Below are 27,335 nucleotides of genomic sequence, written 5' to 3'. Positions count from 1 at the left end.
GAGCACCAGCCCTGGAGTCAGGAAGACCTGAGTTCAAATCTGGCCTGAGACACTTAACACAAAACTAGCTGTGTGACCTTGGGCAAGTCACTTAACCCCAATTTCCCTACTCTCCCCCCTCCAAAAAAAAGCAACATATATGTTATTGTTGCTAGTATATAAGGGGAATTGGATTAAGACTGCAATAAATTTTTTTCTTAAATGCCTATTCCAGGATACTGTTTAAAGTGACTTGGATCTGTAGCTGAATTTTTTTTTAATAATTTCATTTCTGTAAAACTTTTTCCTTTATTAAAAAAAGGTATTTTATTAACTTAGTATTTTAATAGAAGAAAAACAAATCATGGAAAATCTCTAATTAGTTACAAATAATTCCTGATAGCTAGAGCTATAACAAAGTATTTGTGGGATGCAGGTTGGGTTTGAAAATTGTACTTCCTGTCTGGTGTTGCCTACCAAAAGTTTTGAACATTAACTGATAACACATGCATTTTGACTAATTACAAGGTAAATGTGGCCTATAAAGAGAAGAATTTTCTGGTGTTAATTGGTGAATTCATTAAAAATACCTCTTTTTGCACCCTGCCTAAATGTTGTACCTTAAATTGTTACCTAGCTTGTCTATCCTTAAATCCCAGTATCACAGGTCAGTTGGTTAAATTTCCTCTCTAAATGTAAGAGATTAGAGCAATATTCTTGCCATCTGCACTAAAAAAGTATTTTTTGTATATGACTTGCCAATTCTTATATATAGTTAGTAATTGCTCAATTCTTTAAATTTATCACACTTTGGTTTCTTTTTTCTTTGTATTCTTTGCTAGGCTTTAATGATCTTAGCAACCTAAAACTTTACCTTTATGTATTATTTAATAAATTTATAGCATTCAATTATTTTTGCTTTTCACTTAGTTTTCTCTCCAATACAAATGCACCAAATGTCCTGTATGTAGTGGTAATTTTCTTACCCAAAATGATTCACAAAACAGTTATTACTGTTTACAGAAGAGAAACCAAAATAAATTATTCTGGATGTAGATTTATTTTGTCTGAACTCATATAATGTGGGTTTTAATTTTTCCTTTAGATTGTCCTCTATAAGGATGTTTTCCCAGTTTCCTGTCTTTATTCTTCCTTTCTTGTAATTAACATTTTAGAATTGAAAAATGTTATATAATTTGATTTTACAATGCAGTCATTTTACTGCATCTTTCCATTAAAGTTTATGCTATGATTTTTAGCCATACATTAATTGCAGAGCATGTCGTATTTTAAAGGATGAACATTATCAACGTAATTTAACTTATGCTGCAGGAGACTAAGTTTCTTGCAACGTTTCCTAAACGTCTTTTGAACTGTGTGCTGCAATAATCTTAGCATGTCATTAAATGCAACTGTGCTTTGTATTAGCCTATCAAGGTAAGGGATAATTACAGATTCATTTGAAAAATTAGAATCTTTATGATCATTTAAGAATTAGTCAAGTACAAACTTTGTAACAAAAGAGAATTTTTTTTAATTTTTTAAAAAATTAGCATTTTTTGAGGTAAAAAAAATTTTATTTTCTGGAAATATTTTTTCCTCTTCATGTGCATTTCTTATTCACTGAAATTTTAAGACTTATCCTTGTTTTTTATATCAGAGTTGCTTTAAATCTTATGTGATACACAATGTAACATTAATTTTAGTCTATTTAATAATAATTCAAAACCATATTCTGTCCTCGTGTTCAAAAAGAAGCATTGAGAATCACACCCTAGTAAATTTTGATGTTTAAAGTTCACATATTTTTCTCTTAATCCCAGTAAATTTTTTCAGGTAACACAGGGGTCCCATCTTATTGGGAGATGTTGGATCCAGCTTTTTGTGGCTTATCTAGTATGCCCAACTCTGGCTTTATAACTTGCTTGATCTGAAATCAGACTTTTGTTGTTTGTCTATACGCTGCCTTCCTACTAGGACTTCTAGCAGCAGAAAGTAGGTATCCCTTCATTTTCCTCTAAGGCTTATCTTTCTGCAAGTGTTTGGCTTTGCATGTTTAAAAATATTCAACTTGATTTCTCCTTGATTGTTAGATGTTTGATTTAAATTTTAACACTGCCCACTAACAAAATTAAAAGTCATATGTGTGCAATAAGTATGCTATTTTAAGACATTACTGAATGAATCAAAGTTAACCTCTTTGACAATACATTTCATGGACACAGGCAGTATTAAAATTTTAACTTCATTTAATATTACTCATCTAAATTTCAAGAAGATGTATAATAAATATTAGGGGAAAGTTATGCTTGCTTTTCCTAGTTTATTTTTAAGAAAACTTTTCAGAGTGAGTAAATTTATATGTAAATGATCTATTCATGTTATTAGATACTTTTAAAACAACTTTTGATATCCCTGCTAGGTTTTTTGCCATTGTTTTAAAATAATTAATATGGATCTATTCAATGTATTTGTGGTATGATGTCCATAAAGAATTTGAGCCATAAAGTGAAGGTTTTATAAACAGTAACATGAGAAACAGGACTTCATTACAAAGTGATATGCTTTGAGTATGTCAAGAAATTGAAGGTTAAATTACAACACACAAAGAAAGTTTAGAAGGATTGAACTCATGGTGTCTTTAAACTTGATTTCATTAGTTAGGCTTGATTAAAAACCAGAATGTCATCAAACTGTCATTAAACAAATACAATTGTTTTGACCACAGTTCAGTTTATGTTTGAATTAGGAGCCTCTTCCAGTTGTACACTATGTTTTTTTTTTTAATTTATGTTTTAACTGTATTTTATTTCTATTGAATCGGTAAACCCTGTCATGTCATTTGGAGGTAGCAATAGGCAGATAGAATCTGACACTATATCTCATTTCATAAGTTCATAGATCTAGACCTGAAAGGAGCTGCCTAGACTAACCAACTCATTTTATAGGGAAATTGAGTCCAAGGGAGGCTAAGTGACTTGCCTGATGTCACGCAGGCAGAAGTATTACAGTTTGAGCCCACATCTTGTGACTCCAGGGTCAGCTCACTTTCCCCTAGACTAGCACAGGCTTTTATGTCATTTGGCATATTTGAGTTAGCAAAGCATTTAGTCCCCTGGCATATTTACTTACAAAGAAATCTTTTATGTTTCTGTATAAAAAGATAGGCTGTTTTGGCAGAATTCTATGTAATAATAATATTGAATATCAATATTATGACAATGGCATATGAAATACTTAAAGAAAACTATAGCCTGTCAGTTACCAATATGATAACATGCTGTAATAATTCATTCAATATTGATCACATTTGCAAAATAATGTGGGAGATTAATAAGTAAGTATCTTAATGACTGAAGCAAACTTTAAATTGCCAAAATAATCTAGTTGTTTTTATAACAATGATTTTTTAATATATCACTGTGAGTGTAGACATTGCTTTAATCAATTATCAAGCACAAATTGTATGCCTATCACTGTCACATATAAAAGAAATGCAAGACATTTTCTCTCTCTTATTGTGCTTTCTAAGTTTTTGTTTAAATATTTTGCCTTTATTCTTCTGCCCTTGCTTACAGTTATTTTTAGTTGACCAGTATTCTCTCTTCCCTTGTTTGATTTTTTTTTCTTTTATAATTAAAATTTCCTAAACTAAAAGTTCCTTTTAACCTTAAAGAACAGCAAAAGTAAGAATATATACAATTATCATGCAGGGTAGAATAGAGAGGATATCAGTAGTTAATAGATATGTTTGTACTTTCTAACTTTTTCTGTAATGATAGCAGAAGCCTTTTCAAAGACATTTATAACAGTGAGTATTTTAGAGGTAGTGAAGTAAATGCCTGGTCATGGATTTGAGTTGTTTATGCAAAATGAAAATGTGAATTATGCGGAAAAGGGGGGGATGGGTAATGAGGAAATGCCCAAAGGCAGTGGTAAGTAATTTTGTTCATATATGCAGTAAAGGCAGATTTGACTACTTTTATAAAATGAACCCCATATGACTAATATATTTGAGGTTAGGAAGTAAATAAAAATTAGAAGCTGCCATATTATTAAATATTGATTACCTAAAGGTAATTGCTTTGGGAAGCATGATTTGGGGTGAAAATTTTTAAACATTTGTTAAAAGACTCTTAATATGGAATAAAAAATTTGTGACATGACTCTAGTTAAATGCTTTTCCTTCTAATTTTTTAATTCTGTATTAATTTGTTCAGGTCACTTTCTAGGATTGATTGATTGATTGATTTTACTTATCTCCATCTATAAACAAATTTGTGTGGAGATTTTATGTGATAATCTTTTGGGTTTTTTTTTTTTACAAACAGTAACTAGATTCTCATTCTTATAGTTCTCATGGATATTATTGCATTATCTTTCTTCCTAACCCTAACATCACTCCCAGATATGTAGGAATCCATGTTACTGGTACCTCTGCTATCCTGACCATATAATCTTCAACCTCAACAAATCTAGTTTTCTCCATCTTGACTCCATTGAATTTAGATTATCCCACCTTAGACCTGTCTTTATAAAACTGTACCATGTCACACATCCTAGATTTCATAATCATACTCTCATTACAGCTTCTTGTCCTTTCGCCTGTCACATTCACACTAAACATGCTTTCCCCACTTCTTCTTGAACTGGCATCTTGATCCTTCCCTGTTTCCTCCAGACGTTCTCCCCCAATCAGGCTTCCCTTGCCTCAATACTCAGATTTGACCCAAAAAAATCCTTATCCTACAATTTTTTTCCTTATCCTACAGTTTTTCCCCCAATTCTCCAGTGATCCCAAACTTACTACCCTCATTCCTGGATAATCCCTATCATCCAATTTCTCCATTGTTATGTTTCTGAGCATCCCTAAGAAAAGTTGTGAAATTGAGCTACAAATTTATATTAGCTTAAGGCCTTAGAAGTGCTAGATTTTCCTTTACTTGCTTCTTATTGACTCCCTATCATGGTACCGTGAGAAGAGCACTGGCTCTGGGATCCTTTATACAGTTTGATTGTGCATAGTTGTTTGCATGTCATCTCCCCCATTAAATTTTCAGCTTCTCAAGGGAAAGGATTATCTTTTAGCTTTCTTTGTATCCCTGCTGTTTATCAGGGTTCCTGGCACATAATAGAAGCTTAATAAATGTCTATTGTCTGAATGACTGATTCATATCTTTTCAGCATCTTCCCTCTCTTTTTTCTTTTTGCTCATAGAAGAAATATCCCTATTTCCTAAGACTAATCACTATACTTCTGCCCTTGATTCTTGATCCATCCTCCTGGACTTTGTCCAAGTCTCTCTCCCTCCCTCCCTCCCCCCCCCTTTCTCTCATCTGTGTCTCCCCCCAACCTCCACTCACATACACAAACACACACACACACACACGACTTGACCAGAGCCACATAGCTAGTAAGTAAAGCTAGATTTGAACTAAGGTCTTCTTTACTCCAGGTCCAGTATTTTATCCATTCCATCACCTAGATGCCTTCATCTAAGTCATTGATAAAATGATAAACAGAATAATATCAGGGACAGAAACCTCTAGTCAAAATTATATCAATCCATTCACTTCCATTCATTTAACCAGTCTTGAATCTGACTATGCCGCCTCCCTTCCCATATCTATCCATCTTGTCCATAAGAATATTGTTTAAAAAAAAAAAACTTTTGTCAGAGCTTTTGCTAAAATCAAGGTATACTGTCTGAAGCATTACCCTAATGTATTTGGTAAAAAAAAAAAAAAAAACTATTTGAGTCTGGTATTTACTTTTCAGCAAATTAGTTTATAGTGGTCATTACATCCTTTTCTAACTGCTCACAAACCATCCTTTTAAAAATGTATTCTAGAATTTTACCCCAAATCAACATTAAGCTCATTTGCCTTTATGGTATGACAAATTTATCTTCCCATCTTTGAAAGCAAGGCTGTCTTTTCTTTTATGTTTTTTCATTGGTGATTTCATAACAGTGATTCAACAAGCACATCTGTATGTTTTTACAGTATTCTGGAAACAATTCACCCAAATCTAGTGTCTTGAACTCAGTGAGGACAAATTTGTACTTCCTGTTCACTTACCTTGACTTTCCATTCCCTGTTAGCTATTTTGTCCCTATTATTTGTAGTCTGAAGATCATGGCCCTTGATGGAAAAACAAACAAAATGAGAGCTATGCCCTTTCATCTTCTCTCAATCATCTCTCATCATTGATCTATCTTGGACAAGCAGTAGCCTGCTTCTCCTGACCTCACCACACACACACACACACACACACACACACACACACACACAACCATTTTTGTTTTCCTGAATCTTTACTTATAGGACTGAACCACTTTTTTTATTCTTGCCTTCAATTGTTTGTTTTTCCTTTCATCTTGACTATAGATCTTTTTATAATCTCATTAATGAGCTTCCCTATACAGCCACATTTGTATCTTTAGCTACCTTTTTCTTCCTTGTTGAAATCATATTGGCTTACTTTGTAACAATTTCATTTTTTATAATCTCCCATTTATTTTGAGCTGACTTTATTTTTACAGAACCAGGGCTTAACTTTTTGAAATCTGCTTTCTTAATGTTCTGACCATGCCTGACATTCTTCTCTTCATCTATAATTAATTAACTCTGAGAGCATGGTTACCCATTCCCAAGGTTTCTCCTTCATTATTCAGCGTGTCTTTTACTGGTCAGAATCAGATATGAAATAGACCTTCCCCTTATTGCTTCTTCTACCTTCTGAAAGTTGAAATTATCAGCAAGGCAAAAATTTCAAGATAAGAAAAACTCATTAAATATTTACTTAATCATATGCCCCACATTATTTAATATAATTATTCTTTCATTTGCACATTCATTCATGGATAGACTTTCTTCTTAAATTACCTCTTCTAGCACTAATAAACCACATAAGTAATCTATCAGAGAAAATTACTGCTAGACATAGGCATGATACAAATAGTGGAAATTTTTTAACCAAATGATTCATAATTATACTGATTAAAATTCATTCAGATAACAAAGTTAAAAATAAAATTGGCGATTTTTCTGTTGAGTCAGTAGCATTTTATTCCTCAATCTCTTTTGGTTCTTAAAAATGACTTTAATGATTTTTTATTTATGATAACAGTTTTAGAAGTTAGAAAATATAGAATTACATTGAGAAATCTTCCAGCTTATGGAAATTGCATCTTTGCCTGTTGAGACTTTTGTTTGTAATCATTCCGTCAGTAAACATTTAATTTCTTACTGTGTGCCAAGAACTGTGTTAAGTGCTCTGGTTAGCAATGAAAAGTAAAAGACAGTCCCTGCCCACAAGGAGCTCCCAGTCTATTAAAGGAGAGGGCTGTATGCAGGGTCCGTGGGGAATAATCAGTAGGGTGTCAGGAAAGGAAGCTCTTCTCCGGGCCTTGAAGGAAGTCAGGGAGGCAGAGAGGAGGAAGGGGGTATTTATTCTAGCCAATGAAAATGCCCTTCTGGAGGTGTGTCATTTGCAAGAAATGGCATGTAGGCCAGTGTCACGGTGTCACTGGATCAGAGGCAGATGGTGAGGGGGCAGGGGGAGGCTAGGAGGTGTAAGAAGACTAGAAAGGAAGCAGGCAGATTATGGACAGCCTGAATATCAGTATTTATATTTGATCCTGAAGGAGATAGGACGCTAGTGGAGTTTATTTTGTAACAGGGTGACATGGAAAGACCTCTGCTTGAGGAGATCACTTTGACAGCTGAATGAGAATGAAAGTCATCTGTCAGTGTTGGCTTTCTCCTTCCTGGGCTAAAAAGGTGAAGGGAAAGGCACAGCTAAAGTGATTTTCCAGCTTTGCTTCCTCATCCATTCAAAAGAAAATAGAGAGCCAAAGAAGAACTGTAGAAAGAACTGGGCAGGTCCATACCATTCTAGAAAGAGAAGCTGATCCCAAGACAGACTTCCCTTGCATGGCTTCATTTCCTATATGGTCGTGGTGGTGGCGGTGGCGGTGGCAGTGGCATTTTTTAAATCAGACTTGAATTTTTAAAGGAGTGACAGTTTTTTATCATCTGTTCTGCAGGTTTGATTCTCTTTTTTGAATTAAAATCAACTATATTAAGTCCCTGATGTGGATAGCCAAGTCTCCAATCTTCAAGCCTCAAATCTCTAATTCAAATGGTTATACAAATACTACAAAGATCTAGATTTTTTGTGATGGAAATTATGGTAGCAATTTTTTACTTAAAAATTTTAACTGCCTTTCTCCTGACAGCACTTTTATGGAATTCCTAATCAACCAGTCACCCTTTGTTCAGGAGACCCAAAAGCATGTTCATTGACATAAGTAAAACAGTTATAAAGGTGAACCTACAATAGAGTTTGTATATCACATTAAAAAAAATAATTATCTATAGGAGACAGTGTGATACAGTGGACAGAGACCCCTTCCCCTTGGAGTCATGATCTCAGTTAAAGTACCATCTCTGACCTGTACTGACTGTGTGACACCAGGCAAAGTCGCTTAACCTTTCAGTGCCAAAGTCAAACCTCTAAGAATGTAAGTTGAAGAATAGTTAGTGTTCCTCACTAATGTAGGAAGTATTCTTCACTGGAATCAATAAGTCTTTATTAAGCACCTGGTACATTCCAGGCATGCTGGGCATTGGAGATTCAGATAAAAAAAAATAAAATAAAGCCATTCTTATACTTAGGAAACTTGAGATATCTGAAACTAAAGTCAGGTATCATAATGTGGATTTATTTAGGTAGCTTAGTTAATGAGATTAGCTGATAGAGATGGGAGTTAGATCAAGTAAAATATGCTCATGATTATTAGTACTTTAGAAGACAATTCCACCTATGTAAGGAGAGTATCTTGCAAAGATGTTAATACCCTCTAGATTATAGAGCTTTTAAAAAAAATTGAGGTATTTTATCCTATTAGATTATTTTCTTGATTTTTAGTAAGCAATATTTTCCCCCATTCCTTCAGTGAGATAACTCAGTAAAAGAAATGACAAAAAATTTAGAGAACTTTGTATATTCTAGATATTTTAGTTTTAGGAAAAGCCATCTTACAGTGGGAATACTAGACGTTAACCCTTAATCTAATCCAAAAGAGTTACCATAGATTTTTTAAGGTTTTCTTTTTTGCTGAATGTTTACCCTTTAGTATTCTTGCCATTTAGGCCATAATTAAAGATGCTACCTTTAGTATTTCTTGGTAGATCACAAGTTCTACCAACTTAAGGAACTTCCTCTACCAATGAGTACTTACTCTGCAATTTATAGTCTTAGAAAGTTGCTTGGGGACTTGAAAAAGTGGTCAGTTTTTTGTTTTGTTTTGTTTTCCCCAGGGTTACAGAGCCAGTATGTGTCAAAGACTGGCTTGAATACTTGAATTTATTGAATTCATTTTAACTCAACTCTTTCAGACTATGTAACAGATCTTGTTAGGTTTTTTTTTTTTCCAATTCACTCTAATTTGATGATAGACAAACCAGAAGGAAAAGGTAATCTCCCATATTACATTGTAATCTAGAGATTATGAATAACATTTGTGATGCTGAATTTGTGCAGCAACTACCAGAATTACTTGGTTGGCATTTGTTTTTGGTTTTAACAGCCTTGGATTGTATCTGTGAAGTCAAATAGGAAAGCAAAAAGTGACAACTACTCTTGGCTTACAAAGACTAGCTTATTTTGTTAATAAGACCCCAATCTTATGTTCCCACTAATAGTATTAGCCAACGATTCCGCACTATCAGTAATGCTGTACTTCTTGTCATTCCCTAAATAGGCAGCCATGGATAGAATAGAAATTATTTTTATTATGTCTTTGCGTGTTAATAGTAACAAAACAAAGCAGCCATATTTTCCATTAAAGCTGGTGAATAAGAAAACTCAAGTTTGGCTAGAAGCAGTAAGTATTGTGTGCTATGTATACTGTCAACTTTACTTCTGAAGAAGGCACTTATTGAGAGAATCATTAACAGAAATACTCAAAAATGAGTAGTTAACAATTGCCTATGGTTGGACTTGATACTGCCTTCTTCCAGCCTTATTTCATGATTTTATTGTATACGTTGTGGATGATCTAATGGTGATTCCAGATACTTAAATAATGTTCATGAACAAAGATTAAATAGTTTCATCAAACCTGAAGACAATCAAATCATAAGATACTTTATGAACACATCTGAAATGAATTACAAAAGTGACATGGGAGAACATGTATTAATTATACTTATTTAGTATGTAAGCTAAGCAACAAAATTAGAAATTTGAAATCAGACCAAACAGTCCTGTCTTTTTGTTGTTCTTTTGATTTTACCTTAAAGTTAATAATTTAGTTTACAGTATAATTTGATACACAAAGTTCCTTTTTAAGTTACCTTTAGTTGATGAAGTGAAATAAGGAAGCAGTATTAGTATCCAGACAAGGCAAAAATCTGGATGCTTTAGAAAAGTTATTGTAGAAAATCAAGACAACCATACCACTGTTAAAAAGGAATTAAATTACTTTATCATTGAGTACTATAGAACTCAAGAAGTTTAGCCTTCAGTGAAGGTTTTAGCCTTTGCAGTTCTAATGTTAATTCATTGTTCTGACATGGAAGATTCTGTTCGAAAGATTAGTTTACCAATGACTTTCTGTTCTAGCAATTTATTTTCTGTTTGTTTACCTGTAGGAGCAGTCTCACAGGTGCTAGACAGCCTGGAGGAAATTCATGCACTTACAGACTGCAGTGAAAAGGACTTAGATTTTCTACACAGTGTTTTCCAGGATCAGCATCTTCACACACTGCTAGATGTAAGTCCCCTTCCATCCATAAATTGTATATTTAACATACTTCTAGATCTTTTTTTATTTGCCCTAATTCTATAAGAAAGAATGGAAAAATCAACATAGATTGGACATCAAAACACAATTCATTATGTATGTATTGTACTTTTTGCACATAAAATGCACTAGTCAGTCACAATGAAGCTTAAGAATTCTCATCACTTGCTAAGGTTTCTGAAAGCATTTAGATGTTTTTGATCCTGCATACCTTAAATCTTATAGCTGAAAAGTACTTAATGAAGTAAATACTTGCTTAGTTCTTTGGTCATTAATTCACTGATGCTCTATTTGTATTTTGAAATAGAAGCAGTTCGGTGGTTTTTGTTTGTTTTTCATGTATATTGTTTTTACAATTCTAAACCATTTTGTTGAATTTTCAAGATTTTCTTGAGTCAGCTAATAAAGCCTTATCTTACTGTATATTCTTTCAGCTTTCTTTCTACCTATTTTGAAGGGATTTTTAAAAATGGTTTGGCTCATTTTAGAATAGATATGCCAGTAAATATTTTTAACAAGAAAACATTTGATAGTGGCAAAGAGTATAGGAATATGTAAAGTGTACTAAATGTTTAGCATTCGTGTATATAATCCACCATTAATTCATTAATTAAAATTAATTCAGTATCTATTGTATCTGCTAAGTGTAAGGCATTGTGCCAAGCCCTGGAAAAATAACATAACAAAAATGAAGAAACAATTGGTGTCCTGAACTCACTTACTTTACCCTGAGAATACAGTATGTAAAAATAGATAGAAGATGCTTTGAGGAAGAAGAGAACACTAATGACTAGAGAGATCAGGAAGAAAGTGACTTTCAGAAGTGATACCTGAACTTATCCTTAAGGGAAGGTCGGGACTAAAAGGGAAAGATGAAGAAGGGAGGCATTCCAGGAATGGAGAGGTCTTTTAAAAGTACACAGTTGGGAGATGGAATATTGAGTTTGGGGACCACCATAGCAGCAGGTTTTCCTGAAACATGGACTGTTTGGACGGGGGTCATGTGAATATACCTGGAAAGGTAAGCTCAAACCAGATTAGGAAGAGCTGTAAATGCCACAGTGAGTTTATATTTTATCCTCAAGATATTAGGGAGCCACTGCAAATTTCTGAGTAGGAGAGTAAATTAATCAGCTTCACGCATTAGAAATATTATTTTAATAGCTGAGTAGAGGATGGGTTATAAGGAAACATACTGGAAGCAAGGAGACCAATTAGGAAGCTACTGTAATGGTATGAAACTATAGAAAGCCAGAGGACCTGGGTTCGAATTAAGTCTCTTCTACTTAACTATTTTTTGCCATTGAGTGACCTTGGACATGCTCCTTTTACTCCCTGTGGGCCTCAGTTGCCCCAAGTGTAAATTAGGGGGTTGGACTAAGTGACCTCCAAAGTCTCTTTGAGCCTATAGCAATATTATCTGCAGATACGTGGTATGACGTATCTGGAGAATCCAACCACGTATGGGCCCTGCCTTGTCTAGATCTAGCCCTCTGTACACCAGTTTCTTTCAGGTCCAGAATATATTCATTCTCCTTGGGAAGCTCATCCTTTAGGTGTGCCTCCCAGCTTGTCTAAATGATTCAGAGACAATGAATCTCCTAACTGACTTCCAGGAAGCATCACTATCATGTTGAAAATTAAGTGCTTGTCCATCCCAATTCCATTGGGAACTGCCCAATTGACAGAAGAGATTTACTGGAGTTTAAGGCACACATCCTTTTTCCCTGTCAGTGCCACTAGCAGGAACTGCTGATTCTCATTCTGTGTGTAGAGAAATGAGGCTAATAATAACTTTAGCCAAGACTCAAATCTTCCCTACTGCTATCTGACCAGGAATTCAAACAAAGAAATTAATGGATTAGGGAACATTCCTGACACACTCCTAAGAAAAATAGTCTTCATAATCCCTCTTTAATTTTGGGTACCAAAAGCAATGCAAAACAGTTCTTTTGCCCAGGAGTGGTTGCCTGCCTTAGACTAAGGAGAGTTCCTTCTCTCTTTTGGAATTTACAGCTTGCCGTCTGACCTAGAGGCAGCTATGTGGTGCAATAGATAGAGTGCCAAACCTCATCTTCCTGAGCTCAAATCTGGCCTCTCAGACACTTACCAGCTATAAGTGACTATGGGTAAGTCACTTAACCCTGTTTGCATCAGTTTCCTCATCTGTAAATTGAGCTGGAGAAGGAAGTGGCAAAACTACTCCTGTATCTTTGCCAATTAAACCCCAAATGGGGTTACAAAGAATCAAAGATGACTGAATAATAACAAAAATCTGACCCAGGAAGTCCAACATCCATTTGTCTTTGCCTTATATTCAGTGGTGCTTCTCCATGAAGATAATGTTGATTTTTAGCCAGAGCCAAGGTCATAAACCATAAACTTATATATTTAAATCTAGAAGGGATATGAAAGACCTCTCTCATTTTATAGATGAGGACACTGAGACACATGTTGAGATTTTACCAGGGTCGTACAGTTAGTATTTAAGACAGTATTTAAGCCAGGGCCTTGCAGACTCCAAAGTCCAATGCCTTCTTCCCATTTCTCACTAAATCCTTCTGGTGTTACCTCAACTGCAACTAGGTTGGCCTCCAGTTAGAACTTTTTGTGTCCATCACTTTCCTGTAGTGCCTGTAATCATCCCCAGGATGTTATCAAAACTAGTTGTATCCAAATTTCAGTCCATATCAAAAGCTGACTTTAAATCCTATTTCCTCACATTAGCACCCCTTAACAGTTTCTGTCACCTGTGCCTGCACTTAAGGGATGAACATATTGATGGATGATCCAGAATCCACTAGTAGGAAGTAGTCATTCCATTCTCTTTCTGCCATCCTGAGTTCTAGAAGTAGTCCAACTGAATGTAAGTGTCTGATTTATTCACATAGAGTAACTGCCTCATCTGTGTATCCTTCCTCGTTGGCAGTCTCAGATGCTTACAGAAACCCAGCACAGAAAACATCAAAATAAATATATAGCAGCTCTCTAAGTCAGTGAGACTTCATTTACCATCAGTGACAGGACATCTAACTTTGCCCTTGATAACTAATTTTAATTACCAATATAATGAAGCAGTTCCAAATTAGAATCTATCAAAACACAATTTATAGCCCATTATGATTTTACAATCCACCAAACTCATATTGGAAAAAAAAATTATGCTTATAAAATAATTCACAAAACGAAACATGCAAATGCAGGAAGACTCTTTGAAGAACAGTCAGTCCTAGTGTGAGAGCTCGCTCCATCAACACAAACTTCCATCTCCTCTGTGATCTAGTGGTTGAGTGCTAGCCAGAGTCCCCGAAGGCACTGCAGATGTGTGTCAGAGGCAAGATTTGAAGTTATTTTTTCCTGACTCCAAGCACAGTACTTGATCCTTTACCCTAGGATTCCTCTAATAGAATCAAAATGCAATCAAATCCTATTTAGCTTTTTACCACAATTTAGTTTGGGAACTGAAAATCATTATTTTATGTTAGCCAAATGTAAAATGATGATTCACAGTGCCACATGCAGTTCCACAGTTTAAAGGGTTCACATGGATGCATGTACATACATAGACACACACACACATAAACACACTCAATTTCATTCCAACCTACTAGAGTTTCATGAAGATTTTATCCCTCCAGCTCTTTGTGACTGAATAGGAAGACAGAGTACTAAATGAATCCTTTTTTTTTTTTAAATTAAATTTTATGTTTATTTTTAGTTTACATCATTCATTTCCATAAGATTTTGAGTTACAAATTTTCTCTCCATCTTTCCCCTACCCACCACCCCAAAACAATGATCACACTGTATACCCCCTCCCTCAATCTGCTGTCTCCTATATCCTCCACCATACCACCTCCGACTTTCTGGTAGGGCAAAATGGGTCTCCATCCCCCAGTGCCTGTATATCTTATTTCCCAGTTGCATGTAAAAATAATAATAATATGTATTTTTAAACATTTGATTTTAAACCTTTGAATTCCAGATTCTTTCCCTTCCCTTCCTCCCCCTCATCACCCACCCTTACTGGGAAAATAAGCAATTCAATATAGGTTGTACGTGTAGCTATGCAAAACATTTCCATAGTGGATATATTGTGAAAGATTAACTATATTTCCCTCCATCATATCCCACCTCCCACTTGTTCTATTCTCTACTTTGACCCTGTCCCTTTTCAAAAGTGTGTGCTTCTAAGTACCCTCCCCCCAACCTGCCCTACCCTCCATCATCCCTCCTCTCATTCCCTTCCCCCCTACTCTCCTGTAGGGTGAGATACCCTATTTAGTGTGTATGTCATTTCCTCCCTAAGCCAAATTCAGTGAGAGTAAAGTTGACCCATTCCCTTTTGCCTTCCTGTTCTTCCCCTCCATTGTAACAGTTTTCCCTTGTCTCTTCTATATGAGATAATTTACCCCATTCTGTGTCTCCCCATCTCCTCTCATTATATTACTCTGTCACCTCTCAATCTCACCTTTTAAGGATCATCCCTTCCTATTCAGTTGATCCTGTGCCCTCTATGTATACCTGTACACATATATACACACACTCACATATGTATTCATAGGCCAATATACCCTCCTATATAGACATATATGTATGCATACATATATATATATACATTTATATTCCCTTCAACTATCCTCATACTGAGAAAAGTTTCCTTAATTACAATTATCATTTTTCCATATAGGAATATAAATAGTTCAACTTTGATAAGTTCCTTATGATTTCTTTTCCCTATTTACCTTCCCATGCTTCTCTTGCTTCTTGTATCTGAATGTCAAATTTTCTAATCAACTCTGGTTTTTCATCAAGAAAGCTTGAAAGTTCTCTATTTCATTGAATGACCATATTTTCCCCTGAAATTTTATACTCAGTTTTGCTGGGTAGGTGATTCTTGGTTTTAATCCCAGCTCCTTTGACCTTTGGAATATCATATACCAAGCCCTTTGATCCCTCAGTGTAGAAGCTGCCAGATCCTGGGTTATCCTGATTGTGTTTCCACAATATTCAAATTGTTTCTTCCTGGCTGCTTGTAATATTCTCTCCTTGATCTGGGAATTCCGGAACCTGGCTATAATATTCCTAGGAGTTTTCTTTTGGGATCTTTTTCAAGAGGTGGTCAGTGAATTCTTTCAATTTCTATTTTGCCCTATGGTTCTAAAACATCAGGGCAATTTTCCTTGAGAATTTCTTGAAGGATGATTTCTAGTTTCTTTTTTTTATCATGGTTTTCAAGTAGTCCAATAATATTTAAATTATCTCTCCTGGATCTATTTTCCAGGTCAGTGGTTTTCTCAGTGAGATATTTCACATTGTTTTCTATTCTTTCATTTGTTTTGATCTGTTTAATAGTGTCTTGATTTCTCATAAAGTCATTAGCTTCTATTTGCTTCAGTCTAATTCTGAAGGAATGGTTCTCTTCAGTGAGCTTTTGAGATTCTTTTTCCATCTGGAAAATTCGACTTTTTAAGGCATTCTTATCCTCATTGGCTTTTTGGGCCTCTTTTGCCATTTGAGTTAGTCTATTTTTTAAGGTGTTATTTTCTTTGGTCTGGTTGTTGACTCTCTTTTCGTGATTTTCTTGCATCCTCATTTCTCTTCCCAGTTTTTCCTCCACTTCTCTTATTTGGTTTTCAAAATCCTTCTTAAGCCTCTCCATGGCCTGCTAGCAGTTCATATTTATCTTGGAAGCTTTTGGTGCAGGACTTCTGACTTCGTTGTCTTCCTGCTGTTCCATGCTTTGATCCTTTTTGTCCCCACAAAAAGGAATCCAAAGTTGGATTGCTGTGCTTGCTTTGCTTGCTTATATTGCCACTCAGTTACTTGACTTTTGGGCTTTTTGTCACAGTAGAACTCTGCTTCCAGAGAGGAGAACTTTGTCCCAAATCACTGGGGTTTTCTCATCTGCCAGAGCTATTAGTTGGCTGCCCTCTCTGAAACCTCCACATGCTTTGGCACCTGGTCACACACTCCAGGACCTCCACCCAAGACAGCGATCCAGATCCAAGTAGGTTAAAACAAGAGCAATTATCCTTCATAGTGGTCGCTTGGTCCCACTACGATCTGCAGGCCAGGAGCTCTGAAGCAGCCACGTGGTGGCAGCTGCCGCACCTTAGCTGCTTTTCCTTCTGGGGGCAGAGTCCAGATGGCACTCCCAGACCCCCTGTTCCCAAAGTCCTCACTGACCTTTCACTTTGCCTTTGGCATTTATGGGTTGATAATTCTGGAAACCGCCACAACTGCTGGTGATCCACTCTCCCAAAGTCCTTCCAGCCACAACTGGTTGGCACCTCCCTGAGGCTAAAACCGCGGGCTCACACGGGGCTGGCCTTGGCTCCCAGTGCACTGCGATGGACCCTTTCTGTCGGGCTGCCTTCAGCGGGAGATTTGCTTCTCTCTGTCACTTTGTGAGTTCTGTAGTTCTAAAGTTTGTTTAGAGTCATATTTTATAGGTATTTGAGGTGGTTATGGGGGGAGCTCAGGGAGTTTTCCTGCTTCTACACCGCCATCTTGTCTCTGCCCCCCTAAATGAATCTTTGACATGTCAGTATGCACACCTCTAAAAAAAATTTTTTTTACAATTCCCGATTTAATACATTTTCTCTTTGTAACCATGCCTCAGTTATTCTGTGCCCTTCACCAGTTTGCTTTAAAAGCTTATTTTTTTGCTGAAGGCAATTTATTTCTCTCTGTAACCTGTCCAGCCCTTAACCCTATGTCTCCTTTTCAGCTTTCAACTGTTCTTCCCTTTCAATTTTCTTCCATTATCCTTGGTCATCCATTTTCAAATACTCCCAAACCCAAGCACTCAATAAAACATACTTTTTTTCATCTTATTTACTCAGACTGTAAAATGTTCAGTGTTCATCAAATAACCCTTCAAATTTCCTCTTTCTAAGGACACAAATCTCTGTCCTCATTTAAGGTTGATCATGTTCTTCCCTGTGATCCATCTGAACCTTTGCTCAGGGGCTGTGACTGTTAATGCTTCTAGTTAAATTCTGCCTCCCCAGTTTTACCTAGCAATACACCAAGTTTGGTTCTTATCAAATTAATCTTACAATCAATTTCTCAAAGGTAGGCAGTCCTACCAACAGTGTGACCCAAAGTATTATCATCACTTTTCTATACCTCCATCGTGGTTTTCCCAGGTCATAAGTGCCAGCATGGATTTATTTAAGTATGTTACTGAGCCTGTATAATTTTATCTAAGAGGCGAATTCTCCCCATACCTAATAAATGGGCCTTCCATGCAAGCATTTTCCAGGTTCACCTATAGTATCTGAATTCAGGTCATTTATCATGCTGCTACCTTCTACTCTTCCCCTATCCCAGTAATTCCCAAAGGCTTTATCCCCTGCTATAGCCCAGTTAATATCCTGCATCAGTTGTTATTTGCTGCAATTTATATAGTCCTGTACTGGCCCAATGTGAGTCCAAACTCTATTGTCTTAGTAACCGTCCCATTGTATTTGCACATCACCCCCTTAGTTAATTATAAGTTCTTCCTTAGTTTACCAGGTTTCACCCTATCTTGAATTCTGCTGATGCTGCATTTGCATTGCCATTCTTACAGTTGTTTTGGCATTAGTATCCTCCTTAAAGGCATTTGGTATAACTCAAGTCAATTTCTAAGATAAAAACCCTATTCTTCTTTATAATCTATCTCCTCCAAGTATCCTGAAGTTGTATTTTAAAATAATACATTCTTAGCATATACCTAGGTTGCTGAATATTCTATTAAAGAGCCTCTTTCCTTACATTCTAAGCCTAGACCTGGATCTTTATTTAAGTCAGTCCTTTTTTTTTGCCCCAGCCCTCAAGCAACTTTTTTCCCTTAGCCATCATAATAATTCATACTTTGTCATCTTATACAACTCTTATTCATTTCCTTCCATAGATCCATGGAAGTTCTGCCTGTTGTGCTGGAGGCCTTCCTCTATGTCATTTTAATGTTCAATGTACAACAATTATGTTATACATCTGACCCACCAACGTCCTTTTCAATTCATTCATTATCTTAATGTTCTCTTATACCTTTTATTGCATGCAAATTATTGTTGGTAATAAATCATAGTCTCCTTACATCCTCCATGCATCATTTCATTGTCCTTTTGGTCACCCACAGTTATGATTTTTCTGAGGTTGTGGTATAATATTACCAAGAGAATATTAGTGTTAAAAGCTGAACTTTAGCAGTAGAGAGAAACCTTGGTATCATTGAAAGTACTATACAAGAGGCGGCCAGGTGGCTTAGCGAGTAAGAGCACTCGCCCCTGTGTCGGGATGACCTGGGATCGAATCCAGGCTCTGATACTTAGTACCATACCCAGAAATAACTGGCCGTGTAACCTTGAGCAAGTTACTTAACCCCAATTGCTTTAAAAAAAAAAATCAATTGAGGCTTTTTGGGGCAGCTAGGTGGCGCAGTGAATAGAGCACCGGCCCTGAAGTCAGGAAGACCTGGGTTCAGATCCGACCTCAGACACTTAACACACACACACACACACACACACACACACACACACACACACACATACACACACACACACACCTAGCCATGTGACCTTGGGCAAGTCACTTAACCTCAATTGCCCTCCAAAAAGCAAAAAAAAGAAAGTACTATACAATCTCCCCAAAACAATCCAGCCTCCTATTCATTTGGGGCCCAGCTCATTGTAAATTTGAAGTACCTGTCCAATATATCTGTGCCAGTGGACAAATTCAGTGGTCTGCTCATCTCATTGCAATGTATTGTGAGATGGGCAACATGCTTTTTTATTAGCTTCTATATCTGTGTTTTGAAACCTGTAAAGGATTATATGTTTACATAGATTTCACATAAATCCATAAAGTTCTATGATACTTCCACAAAGACGACCAAATCAGGACAGCACAGCTAGAATTCAGTATAGGTCCAAAGATTTGTGGTGAATGGAATGAAGCATATATAAACAAGCTGAATGCTGCCCTCTTTGTCCAGGAAAGTTCACCTTTTTCAAGATGTTTCTAAATTCCTAACTTCTCAGGATTTCTTTCATCAGTTTAATGGGTCAGTAAGCATTTAGATGTTTGCCATCTGTCAACATGTTATATGCTAAATACAAAGAGAAAAGTGAGACAATCATGCCTTTAAGGACTTTATAGTCTAGCCAGGAGAGATAACATGTAAATATAGGAATATACAAAATAAATAAAAAGTTTTTTTGAGGAAGAACACTAGCAAGCTTCTTGTAGAAAGAGACTTGAACTGAGCCTTTAAGGAAAGTAGCTATTCTGAGAGATAGGGATGAAGAGAGTACATTCCAGGGATAGGGGACAAGCAGATCTGGAGACAGAAAATAAAGTGCAGTATATGAGGAATAGTACAAAATAGTACAAAAGCCAATTTACTGAACTAACTAAAGTACTGTGAAAGGGAGGAATGTTTAGTAAATCTGAAAAGGTATGTTTGAGCCAAATTGTGAAGGACTTTAAAGAATTAACAAAGTTTATATTTGTTCCTAGAAGTAATAGAAAGCCATTGAAGTTTATTGAGTTAGGGAATAACATGTAGAAAAACTACTTTGGTGGGTATGCAGTAGATGTATTGGATCAATAATACACTAGGTACCCATGAAACCCATATGCTGTTCTGAACACACAGTCTATCTATCTGTTCTGTTAGTTGAAAGATAAAAAGTCGGGGTGGCTAGGTGGCCCTGGAGTCAGGAGGACCTGGGTTCAAATGCGGCCTCAGACACTTAACACAAAAACTAGCCGTGTGACCTTGGGTAAGTCACTTAACCCCAATTGCCTTCCCAAAAAAAAGGCAAAAAATGATAATAAATATTTTTTAAAAAACGAAAGATAAAAAGTAAACTATGAAATCAGTAATTCATTCCATTGAACAACAGTTTTTAACAGCCTACTCTATAGATAGAACACTGCTTTAGGAGTGAATAGAAAGAAAAAATTTAGATGTAACCTCTGCCCCCATAAAGATAACAGTCTAGTAGAAAGATGTTACATACAAGTAACTATAATATGTGATCAATGTGTAAGAGAAGTATAGGCAAAGAGCTATGTGAGATAACAGACCAGAAAGGTCATTATTGATAATGGGAATCAGAGGAGGTTTCATGGAGGAGTTAGGCTTTTAAGTTAGGCATTTTAGTTAGGCTTTCCATAATATTTAGGAATTCCGTATTCAGGTTGAGATAGGATGGAAGGCTTTCCAGTAACCAGAAATAGTATGAGCAAAGAAAGTCAAGAAAGTGCCTTTTTGGGGACAAGACACTGGAGAAGATACAAAGATAAACAAGACCCACCCCCTTAGCATAATTATATTAACTCAAATTTGTAAATACATTGAGGTTTGCAAAAAGCACTTTTGTCATAACAGCCCTGTTAAGTAGCTTACCATCTAATTATCTTCCAGGAAAAACTGGATTACCATTTATATGCAAGGAACATAATAAAAAAATGATTTATTAAGTACCTACCATGTCTTAGATGCTGGGTATACAAAAACAGAAATGAGACTCCCTGACTTCAAGGAGCTTATAACCCTTGAGGAAGATATACCACATCCCTCTGTGGACTTTACTAGACTAGTTAGAAAGTCCTTCCCTGCCACCCCTAGTCTAGATGACCTCTAATATTTCTCCCAGCTCTTAATCTATGAGACATAGATGGATGGATGGATGGATGGATGGATGGATGGATGGATGGATGGATGGATGGATGGATGGATGGATGGATGGATGGGTGGATGATAGACACCTATATACACAGACACATATGAAGAAAAGTGGGTCAGGAAGTTGAATATTTTAAATAATCTAATAATTAAAGTAGTCACTCAAGTCACAGTTTCCCCAAGCTTAGCTTAATAACCAACTTGGCCAAACCCTTTCAAGTTTATTATGCACAGAAATGAACAATACTAAGGTACATTCATTTCAATGCAATTAATGATAATCACTTCATACAATTTTATTTGAATAAAAGTATAATTTGGTATATAACAAAGTTCCTTCCACTTGACAGGATCTATTTTAAGCATGCCATCATTATAAGATACTTGTAACATAGCATCTTAAGTATTCTGAAAGAGTTCTACTAGGAGACCTTTTTAAAATCAGCACCAAATCTGTTTCTCAATGGCATCTGTGATCTGTTTGCTCCATTGATGTAGATTTCAGGTCTTTTATGCCTGCCCTTCCTATGTTGCTCTTGCACATGTCCTCCCATAAGTTTGCCAAAGATGAGAACCCTTCTGCTATTTGTTGATATCACTGGGTCACCATAGGGCATCCAATAGTTATCCCTTGCTCTCACCACATGATCAGTCCATCTTTTTTCTCTGATTTTGTTTATAGTTTGAAAGTCAAAAGGTATTACTCTTCCACATCACAACTGTTTGAATAGTTGAAGTCAACTGCTGTGTCCCATTTTGAGTCTTTTCTTCTCCATAGGTTTCCAAGGGCTAAAGAATCCATCACCAGGTGAACTATCTACTGGTAGTGAGACTATCCACACTTAGTATGCCAGTCCTCAAAAACAGCTTGTTAGAACCTGTTAGAGGTTATGTTCTCTTAACCTGGCATTCAAGAAGCTAGAGCCACCTCCCCAACACAAGAAAGCAAAGGACTTTGTGGTGTCTGTGGCATGAAAAAACTATTCTTAATCCTGAATGACATTTCTCTGCACACTGAATTTTTCACATCCTGATCTGTCTTAAGGATCATCCTTATTTTTAGATCAGTCATCCAATAACTTATTAATAGATCTTTGGATAGATACCCCTACAGTCCCCATCCTTTACTCTTTCCCCAACAGCCTTAGTCCCTTCCTTATGTCCAGCGCATTCAGTGGATTGATTGCCAGGCCAGGAGTCAGGAACACTCATCTTCATGAGTTCAAAAACGGCTTCAGGCACTTACTAGGTGTGTGACCCTGAGCAAGTCACTTAACCCTGTTTACCTCAGTTTCCTCATCAGTAAAATGAGCTGGAGAAGGAAATGGAAAACCACTCCAATATCTTTGCCAAGAAAACCCCAAGCGGGATCACATAGAGTCACACATGACTGAAACAATGGAACAACAAAAGTAATTAAAATGAAATGAAACAGGAACAAAAAAGAAACTTGCATGTAATTAAAATATTCATTAAACATTAAAGAATATTAAATTGAAATTATTTAATTCAAAAGAATATTAAAGACTGTGCTAAAATATAGCTTAAATTTCTCCAGTGACATTCTGTTCTTTAGACTTAACTACTATTTCCATTTAGAAGAAAGGAAATATCCAGTTGTACAAAAAGAAAACCATCTGTTTTAAAGTATTTTAATATTAAGACTTTTTATGACAAAAGGCATAATGGGATGGTATAATGAAAAGAGCCTGGGATTTGTAGACAGAAGACCTGGGTTCTCATCCCAGCCTTGTTAATGATTACCAGTGTCACTTGGAGGAAATTACTTAAACTCTCTTGGTCCCAGTTTCCTTATCTATAAAATGAATAGGTTGAACTTAGGTCATAATAACTTACTTTCGAGTTCCTTCTTATCCCCTTTACCTCACAATTCTTTTACATATTCCCCATTATCTCTTTTTTTACTCATCTTTAACTATTGAAAGTCAGTTCTTCTACATGTACCCTTATTCCTGTCCCCTCTTGACTTTTCTATCCTCTCTACTCTCTCTAATCTTTGATCTCTCCCCATACACTGATTCCTTTCCTGATGCATATAAACCCAAAATATCCTTTATCCTTAAAAATTCTTACAACCTCCCTCCATCCTCTGAAGCTCTAATAGCTGTCATCCATTTCTTAGCCAAATTCCTAGAAAAAGCTGTCTAAATTTACTCTACTTCTCTCTTCTCACTCACTTTTCAGTTCTTTGCTTGAGTCTCATCACTCAGCTGAAACTTCTCCTCCAAACTTACCAGTGACCTCTTAATTACTAATTCTAAAAATCTTGTCTCATTCCTCATCCTTCTTAATCTCTCTGAAGGATTTGAAATTGTTGATCATCCCCTCTACCTAGATATCAGCTCTTTGAGTTTTCCTGATACTACTCTCTCCTGGTTTCCTTCCTGCCCTCCTCACCATTCTTTCTCATTCTCCTTTGCTGAATCACCATAAGCTTATCATCTCTCTAAAGATGACCCAGAGACCTGTATATTCAACCCCAATCTATCTAGTTGAATTCAGACTCTACATCACCAGCTTCATGTTAAACATTCCAGAATGCCCACATATATCTCAAATTTTTTATGTATAAAACAGAATGCATTATCTTCAATATCCTATCTCCCACCTCCAACTTATTCCTCTTCTGAACTTAACTATTTCTGTCAAAGATGCCACTATTCTTCCACTCCCAGGCTCACCTTATTTCTACCTCCATGGCATCCCACACATCCATTCCTTTCCTTACTCCCATGGCCACCAACCTTCACTCTACAAGTTAGCCAAACTTAGCCTCCTTGATGTTCCTTATACAGGGCATTCTATCTCCTGATCCCATGTCTTTGTATTGAATAACCCCTCCCCCATTCTCTATTAACCTTTGCCTTATAGAATCCCTTAGTTCTTTCAATGTGCACTTCAAAACACTACCTTTTAAAGAAGGCCTTCTTTCTTTATCTTTAACTGTTTTTGTCCTCCATCCCTAAACTATGTTTTATTTTGTATTTATTCTATATACACTCACATATCTAACAAAGTACTACTGTGTTGCCTGATCATCCAGTAGAACTGAAGCTGAGACCTAAAAGGCAGCATAAGTAATGGTAGATTCTGCCAGTCTGGGATGCCTTTGAGGATGACCCCTACAAAAGACCAGATCTCTTTTCTGAGGATTGATCTAGAATAATACAGAGTGGCTCAGACCCCGTAAACTGTCTACTTGAAGATGAATGACATTGGCCAAGCAACCCATGAAACAAAGAACAATGTAAAATGGTCTTCAGTCCTGTGTGACCCCTTCTGCTTGTACAAAAAAGAAAACAGAAGGTATCAAGTAACCCAGTTTCTGCCTATAAACTTGGAATTTATTATATAGATGGAAGATCCTTGTCCCCTGACCAACTTAAAGTGAAAATATTACTAAAAGAGCTCAGTAATGTTGATCTTTACATTCTTGCTCTGAATGAAACCAGAAGAAAAAAGAAACTTAGAGCTAAATGGAAGAATGGTTTTTAAGCACTTTCTAGATAAGAGTTGGCTTAGTGAATTTTGTCATATATCCAAAGGTAATAGAATATTTAATTTAGTGGACTATTTGTTCACATGTTATAATCCTAATGATAAGTATTTGCAAAAAAGACCACCATGAAAATAATTGAAGCCTATGCACCAATATCGGTTACTATGTATGAAGAAGAGAAATTCACTCTGAAGTGAAGTACCTGATAAAAAGTTCCCAATTAAATCTACATTCAATCTGATGCTTTATAACTTTAGTTGCAATAGTAAGAAAAGGTGTGACCTTGGGCAATTCACTTAACCCCAATTGCCCTCCAAAAAGCAAAAAAAAAAAAAAAAAGTAGTTAGAAAAGGAGAGGGTAGGAAGAAATACATGGGAAAACATGGTTCAAGAAGGGATAAGACAGCTCCAAAACATTTTAATTTCACAGAAATGTCATGTCTTTATATCATAAACACTTTCTTCCAAAAAATAATTTGTAAGCTCTAAACATCAAATAACATCACAAGCACACACACCAAAGAAAGAGAGAGAGAGAGAAATTATGGTTTAACAGACAGGAAAAGAATTATTATTGATATGGGCATTATCCTCGATTGATTATCTGTACAACAAAATTACCAATTTCTCAGAGATAAGATAGGAATTAGTAAAAAGCAGGAAGAATGCGAAAAAGACATGTAATGATTATAGTAACTGAATCCTGAACTATTTTAAAAAGCAGTTGACAGTTAAAAATTGGAAATGATCAACAGGAGGGCACTAACACTAATCATAATTTAATACAAAAGATTAACCAAAGTAAATTAGACCATAATATCCCAGAAGACACCTTAGTCTGCAGATATCTGATTTGCTTGCTGGTCAGATAGAGGTGGCTGTTACAGATAACACTGGGTTAAAATATAAACTTATCTTTAAAATCTTATGAAAAAGAATGGCAGACAGTTATATTCAGAGAATCAGTAGAAAGTAAAATCCATTTAAAGAATGCTAGGAAAGATACTTAACTAAACACTCATCACAAAGGCAGTTAAGGATATAAAAGATATTAGGTAGTAATTGTATGAGAGGAAGAGATGCCCCAGTGATAGGACAAAGGAAGGGATGGCAGGTGAATCATCAGAGTGCCCAAGGGCTCTGACACACTGTGGACCCCTTCTGATGAGCTTATGGATAGACATTGACAAGATCATCTAGTTCTGACTTTTCATTTTACAGATGGAAAAACTGCATTGAAGTCTTTTTTCCTTTAGCTTTCAACTGTTATTCTCTTTTCTGCCTTTTGGATCCAAGGAGAACAAGTCTAATCTCTCTTTCGCTCAACAATCTTTCAAATAGACTATGACCATATTCCCCTTAAGTCTTTTCTTTTCCCAAATAAATATGCTTAATTTCTTTAGGGATTCATGGAAACAAGCCGATTTTTTTATTTTATTAGAAGTTCAGAGCACCTTTCCAGTGGCATTTCTCTGCTTTATTGTACAGTACACAAAGAAAAAAAAGTAATAGTCAGAAATTTTTAAGAGTATGGCTATCATATATACATGAAGGCTGTATAGCATCAGTTTTATTGTTAGTAAAAGTAGCCAGTATGTTATCATTTTGGCAAACATGGCCTCATCCATGTGAATACTTCCACCAACATTTTATTTGGGAAATAATACATTAACATAAGAAAGGTTACAAAAGGAAAAACTTGGTAGAAATAGGAATCCACTCAGTTATAGCTAAATGAACAGTCTGTCTCACCCTTTTCTTCCCTTCTATGGTTCCACTGCCCTCATTTCCTTGTAAGATAGAGGTACATAAGAAAAATATGTCATTCTTCTCTTCATTCTAAAAAAAAAAAAAAAAAACAAGCCAAAGGCTATAAATTAAAAAAAAAAAAACAGAGTATCCTCTTTGACTTTCATCCCCTCTAACCATAGCAACCTATGCCAAACTATTTCAATTCTCTTGTTCTCCAGGATTTTGCAGGATTTCAGATGCCCTGAGATATGATCTGTTGATCTTTCCTATGCATAGGGAAACAGATTGGAAAAATTACTGTAGCTTAAAACTATAAAGTACAAAAAAGGTAGAGAAAATGTCTGGGGCAAAATTCAGTAAAATGGGAAGACGACAGTTAACTTCTTTCTTTAAAGGCTTTAAGTACAAAGACTCAGATAACAGCTTACCTCACTGAAAACAACTTCTTTCAACTTAATTATTTTAAACATTGATCTAAAAATACATTTTGATGTGAAATTCTTATCTGTCAATTTAGAGGCATGAGTTTATTATATTGCAGTCATCTATTAGCAAAACTGTTAGAGGAAAAATAAATTATGAAATTT

The 27,335-nt window shown here is 35.9% G+C and overlaps 1 protein-coding gene across 12 annotated transcripts in view; it reads left to right on the top strand.

The window, feature by feature from the left end:
• Positions 1–27,335, top strand: part of CASK (calcium/calmodulin dependent serine protein kinase) — a 490,128-nt gene that overhangs the window by 353,744 nt on the left and 109,049 nt on the right. For all 12 annotated transcript variants that reach the window (XM_069065716.1, XM_069065725.1, XM_069065724.1 and 9 more), the window contains one exon: positions 10,641–10,762. In XM_069065716.1, coding sequence (XP_068921817.1) covers positions 10,641–10,762 — 122 coding nt within the window. The remainder of the gene's footprint in view (positions 1–10,640; positions 10,763–27,335) is intronic.

This window comes from Petaurus breviceps, unplaced genomic scaffold (assembly GCF_028583685.1).
Source record: "Petaurus breviceps papuanus isolate PSGF00001 unplaced genomic scaffold, PetGlider_PUasm1.0 90700, whole genome shotgun sequence".
NCBI classification, from domain to species: Eukaryota; Metazoa; Chordata; class Mammalia; order Diprotodontia; family Petauridae; genus Petaurus; species Petaurus breviceps.
The sequence above is the reverse complement of the archived record's forward strand: the minus strand, read 5'-3'. Positions and strand labels throughout refer to the sequence as shown.